Source organism: Apium graveolens, chromosome 6 (genome assembly GCF_009905375.1).
Source record: "Apium graveolens cultivar Ventura chromosome 6, ASM990537v1, whole genome shotgun sequence".
Taxonomy (NCBI): domain Eukaryota; kingdom Viridiplantae; phylum Streptophyta; class Magnoliopsida; order Apiales; family Apiaceae; genus Apium; species Apium graveolens.
Window position 1 is genome coordinate 14,274,325 of NC_133652.1, and position 6,366 is coordinate 14,280,690.

A 6,366-nucleotide genomic window follows, 5' to 3' on the forward strand; every position below is an offset into this window, starting at 1 on the left:
GGCGACATGTCATTTGGGACCCAGCTCAAGGAATTGAAGTTGAGATTTTGCTCCGGGATAGAACATTTAGAATCCCAATTTAAACAAAATCACCACCTCATCACCTTTCTTATCCACAAAAGTGGAGAAATTGATCTTAAATGGTTTGAATGCACCAAAAAGTTGCGAACTCTTGGTCTCTTGTCGGAAAAAGGGGCAGATTCTAGAAAGAGTTATATCAATCTAAAAAAGCTACTTGGAAACATGATTGAATTACGTACTATCCACTTCAATGGCTCTTTTCTCAAGGTAAATTGAAACTCCTATACGAATTGAAGTAGTTAATTTTCTTTGACTAATTTGATTATTAATGCTTACAAACACTCTTGGTGCCAAGTGCTTCTCACTTTTTTTTCCGTCAGTATACATGCACACATGTGTATAATAGTTATTGGAGTCAAGTGCAGGTGTTTCGAAGAGACTTATAACAACAACCAGAAAGTTGTCCCTTTACAAAGTTGAATTTTATGATTTGGTTCAGATCCGACATGTTCTTTTCTTGATGAGAAGTTTCCCCAAGCTGCAACGTCTTGAAATAATTGTGGTAAGAACTATTAATTTAATCCGAAGCAAGTTAGATGTTCATTTGTCCTTCTCTAATTTTAATTTTTTTGAGTTTTTTATATCTCAAAATATTTTGTCATTTTTTATTGGTCTGGTCATGACAGACTTGTATATTCTAGGATTGCTTCATCACGATCTTATGCAATTAGATGATATTTGAACAATGAAACTTCTTATGCTCGGAGATTTATTATAAATATTGATATTGCATAATATGCTCATGTTTTATGTATCAGACAATAAGATCAGAAGCTAACTAGATTTATAAATGTTTCATGTTTATGAAAACCATCCTCATATATTTACCTTTGTACGTATTTAAATGGCAAACCAAAGGGCAACCATGGAATGGACTTGGTAGGAAGCAGGGAACCTATGGTATCATCTGTTCTGCAATATTTACAATCACCCAACCTCGTCAACGTGATTTTTGACCAACTTCAAACCGTGAAGATACATAGGATGGCCGGTTCAAGGGCTGAGCTTCATTTCATAAAGTTTTTGCTTGCATTTTCTCCAAGGCTTAAGTGGATTGAACTTCTCAACACCATGACTGATGATCCTAAAGAAGAATCGAGAATTTCAAAAGAGTTGATGAGTTTCCCTAGAACATCCAAAGTTGCACGGATAATATGGCCGTGAACTACTAGTTGCCTAGATGGTTTGGACTTTCAAAACTATTTTGTAGTGGAGTGCACCCTGTGTTAGAAAGGTGTTGAAACTTATCTAAACTTCGCATAATGGTGTTATTTTGTAGAGCAATCCTGTAGTTGGCTCCCGTATTTGGTTTGTGGTATAACTTGTAACGTTTTCGAACTTAGCAAATTTGTTGTTGTTATTATTATACAATTAGACCATGATTTTATGAGTTAAAAGTTAAACTATTAATTTGTGTTGCATGTTGGCTTCAAGAAATCACATTCAGAAAATAATCACTTCTGCTATATATATATGTTTCTACTTTATATTATAAATATTAATAACAATAACACCGAAAACTTTAAGCAAAGTTCAGGTTTCAACCCTCACAGCTGGTTTCTGAGGGGAACTAATTTAACAAGTTTCTCGGGAAAGCTGATGAACTTTTTACTTGCATTGATTTTTTAAGCTTGACAGATAGGAAAACATGTTTATGTTGCTACTTTGAATTCACCAAAATAAGTAACATCTTACATGGTCAATTTTCTTAAGCTTCTTTTATCATGGATTAGGCATTGAAGACCTTAAAGAGTTTTAGTTGTTCTAAATTTTTTGGAGGAAAAAAGTTGATATTATGTTAAGATTGATATAATTTGTTTTAAAAAATTATGATATATCTTTTAAATTTAAATTCATGTATTCAAGATATAATAAATATTTTAACTTATTTTTAAAATTTTTGAATAATTTTTCATATACTCCTTGGGTCCTTAATTAATTGTCTAGTTCTGACTTTTGGGGTTCAATTGACTAAATTTTAAGTCAAATTTAGATATATATTATATAATTGAAAATATTATTAATGAATCACCCTATAAACATGTTTACATTGAAAATTGGTTCATAATATTAAATGTCTAGATTTTGTATTCTGTGTTGGTTAATATTTTATTTTAATATTTTTTATCCTTGGATTAGTTTGTAGGTCCCCTGTACCACCAAGTAAACTAAGTTGTCTCTTGTGCTTGCAATTGAATCTATTAAATTAAATATATTAAAGGATGAATGTGCTTATAACTAGTAAAAACAAATTGGTGTTAGTTGTGTAATATTTTAGTTAAAGGATGAATGTGCTTAAAGGATGTATGTGCTTATGGTAAAAAATGTTACTGAATTTTTTGTAGAAAAAGATGAAGGAGGAGGTTAAGGAAGGAAAGCTTAAAGTTGAAGGTACTAATGATGTGTTAACAATGGCGCTCGTAAGCCTGAGCACAGAAGCAGAGTACGTGGTCAGAGAATTCATGTGAAGCCATCGGTTTATTTTGATCTTCCGAGGGAAAAAAGCGAGGAGAGTGGAAGAAAGGGTACATGAGGCAATTCAAAAGTACATGGCAGAGGAGACTCCAAAAATTATTAAAGAGAGAGATGCATTTTGGGCTGCTGAATTTGAAAAATACAACACACATTCATCGAAAAATGGTGTACAACATGATGGTAGTCCGAAACCAAATTCCCAGCACGCAAGCTGTCACTCTAAGGGTGGGGTTGATGTGGATGTGGATGTGGATGTAGGTGTTCATAAAAATGTGACATTGATAGATAATTTGTTTGTGGATTTAGCGGTGGAGCTTGAGGATAATAAAAAGGTGGCGGGTGAGGATGATAATGGAAGGGCTGTTGAGGAAGTGAAAGTGGATTCTTCGGGTGGTTCTGTATGCCGATTGGCTGTTGGATCGTTGAGCAACATTGTTGCTTGTGCAACAATTGATGAAGTACGCGTTCCCGAAGGACATGAGAAGACTATCCATGGAGTAAGTCTTGGAGAAAAGAACGCAAGGGTGTCTATCACTAAAGTCATTCAAGGAGATGCTAAGATTTCCTTCCCTATCGGGGATGAAATTTTGACTGTTCAAGAAGCCATGGGAACTTTTATTGCATGACCGAGAAACATGATAATTGCAGGAAACAATAGAAGTACTTCTCATGTTTTGGCCACCAAGGACAGAATGCTTTTTTAGTATGGTTAATATATGTACTATGTGTTTGTTTAGTCTATTTTTTTAATTATTTTTATTTGCAATTATTTTAGAAAACCAAGAAATCCCGTGCTAAGAAAATGAAGAAGACGTATAAAGTAATTGAAGATGTTGAACCAGAGCTTGTTGTTCAAATTGGTCCGAATTATCCTTCTACAATGAAACATTTGTGGACATGGGCAAACGAAGCCTTGAGTGGTGGCCAAACAATTTCTTTTGAGCTAAGCAAAGAAGCATTTGGCTTTACAAAGAAGCAAATCATGTTCTTATCTGATATACATGTAGTGTGCTCTGGAGGTGAAATGACCGGCTCTGTCATTTGCCTTTTTATTCAGTAAGCTTTTCATTCAAAGTTTTTTTCGGAGTATATAGCCTTGGAATAAATATGACAATCTTTACTAAGGACTGCTTAATTTAATTTGTAGCTTCTTGAATGAATATGTGAAGAAGCATAAGATGGTCAACATGATTAGCTTTGTAGATCCGGGCACAATTGGTGCCATTGGATGTGGCAGTGCAGTGCAGAGGTGGCGTGAATTGTGTACAAGATTTAAAGATTCTAGGAAAGGGCAGCATTTTCTCCTGCCGTACAATGATGTGTAAGTATTTTTACTATCCCAAGCTATTAAGCTGTTAAGCCTTGCCAGTTTTTTATTAATTTTTTTCAAGAATTTAGCTTTTATTTTTAAGGAATGGGTTCAATTGTATAGTTAAACTCGATAATATTTGTTGTTGAAATTTATATTAATTGCATTGGTTCAGTATAAACGTAATCAAATGCCTTGACAGTTTTGAAGTTAATATAATAGTAATCAAATGCCTTACAGTATTTAATTGATTTTGTTACTAGATGTTAGGTTTGTTTCTAAGACGGAGGAAATTGTATAGTTCAACCTCATAATATTTGAAGTTCAAATTTGATGATAATTGTATAGGTTCAGTTTTAAAGTTGATTTATTTACCGGAATTTAAATTTTATTAGTATGAGCCTTCAATTTTTGATGTTATACCTGATCATGTTTATTACAGTAAATTACACTCTACTAATATCACATTTTGGATTATTTTTCACAAATAGTGAGTTTAAATAATTTTTAGGTTAATTTTAATTCAATAGAAATGTAATTTTTTTTGATGATATTTAAGTTGTTTGGGTGACAAAAAAGCATCAAATTTAGGCTTTACTATTTAACAAGCACCTCTGTTTATTTTTCGTAGCAACCATTGGACCCTGACAGTTGTCAATCCAGACGCAGAGGTAGTCTACTATATGGACCCTCTTAAACGCCGAATTGCAAATGGAGAATGGGTGGATGTTGTCGACAAGTAAGAGTTCACGTTATAAAATTTGATTATTAAGTCTTGACTTATAAATCTTGTCCGACCATATTTTGTAGTGGTTATTTTATGTTTTGATATATCTCGTTTTGGTTGTAGTGCCATTAAAATGTACAAGGAGGATTTGAAAAAGGTTCCGAAGAAGAAAGTATTGTGGGAGAACATGGCGGTATTTATTTATTTTTGTGATCATATATTAATTATGTTATTAAAGGAGACTGGATATTTTAAATGAATTTTTGTTTGATATTTTAGGGAGTTCCAGTGCAGACCGGGAACAAGGATTGTGGCCTGTTTGTGATGCGATACATGATGGAAATCATTCATGATAAGGAGCCGGACTTTGCTAATTAGGTGACAATTGACTATCTGTGGGCCGTTTCATCCACTTTGTATTTACTCTTATAAGGGCAGAACATGTTACTTATACAAAATTTTGGATGATTTTTCAGTGGCTGCGTAGATCAAACCTGGTTTACACTGAGGATGACATCAACGAGATCAGGGTTGAGTTTGCAAAATATTTTATGAAACATTGTGCAAGCTAGGTCCTTTCATTTCTTTTCTTTTGAACTTATCGTAAACTGGATGTTTTATGTATGTAGTTGGTGACAAGTAGACTCGTCTGAACTTATCGTATGTTGACAAGTAGACTCGTTTGAACTTATCGTAAAGTGGATATTTTATGTATGTAGTTGGTGATAAGTAGACTTGCGATAATGTATTTTGTGTTCGGTGGATTGCTGGTAGTTTGGTAGGTAGATCTGGTTGTTTTGGATTGTTGAACGGATGGATTATGGTATGGTATGGATTATGGTATGGTAGTGAATTAGTTTTGTTTTGGCGGGGGCCTATATTATGGTATGATTTTGTTTTGAATTATGGTATGGATTATGGTATTTTTATTTTGGCAGGGGCCTTTTTTTTTTGGTTTTTTATGCAGTTGGTTTTAATTAAATATGATATTGATATGCAAAATACATATACCTAATAAGATAATGGTTTTTTAAAACAAAAGTAAGCATTGTATCATTTTCGGGCAACGGTTACCTCAAGTACATAATTTTGTCAAAATATAAGTCATTGTCTAAACAACAATTCAATAACACCAGTTAGTTATTAACTGTTGTTTGAACTATGAAGACATGACTTAGAAAACAATATAAAAAGAATTGGTTTAAAAGGTTTTACACAACTGTTGCTTTAAACAAATCATTGCTTGAATAATAAGGAATTGGTTTTGAACTTTTTCTTGCCATTGACTCCCTGTTGTTTATTACTTAGTAAACTGTTGTGTTACAAATGTTTCTTCAATGGTTCCCAAAAAGTAATCCGTTATCTCTTTTGCATTATAACACCACCCTAAAACTGTTGTCTAAAAGATACTTATATTACTACCTCTGAAAATAACTGTTGTTGTTCTGTTATATAAATAATAGATGGATAAAATAACTGTTGTTTGGAAAAGATATTTAAAATTGGAAAGAAAATTTAGAACTTTCTCTTGACGTAAATAAACCGTTGTTTATTACTATGAAAACTGTCATGTTAAAAATGTTCCAACAATAGTTTTTCTAAAACAACCGTTGTGTAATCGAGATTGAAATCAGTATTAAACATTGTTGTTGAATCTCCCTTATTACAACTGTATTAACAACCATGGTCCAACCTTCGATCACACGAGTGTTGGATAGACAACGGAAAAACTACCTTTCAGAGAACGAAAAAAAATAGTTGTATGATTGCAAAA

General features: G+C 33.0%; 1 protein-coding gene across 1 annotated transcript; it reads left to right on the forward strand.

The window, feature by feature from the left end:
• Positions 1-3,358: 3,358 nt before the first annotated feature.
• Positions 3,359-4,970, forward strand: LOC141664634 (uncharacterized). Its single transcript, XM_074470586.1, has 5 exons — positions 3,359-3,612; positions 3,704-3,877; positions 4,497-4,604; positions 4,716-4,785; positions 4,872-4,970. The coding sequence occupies exons 1-5, from the start codon at positions 3,359-3,361 to the stop codon at positions 4,968-4,970; spliced, it is 705 nt and encodes a 234-aa protein (XP_074326687.1).
• The last annotated feature ends 1,396 nt before the right edge of the window (positions 4,971-6,366 follow it).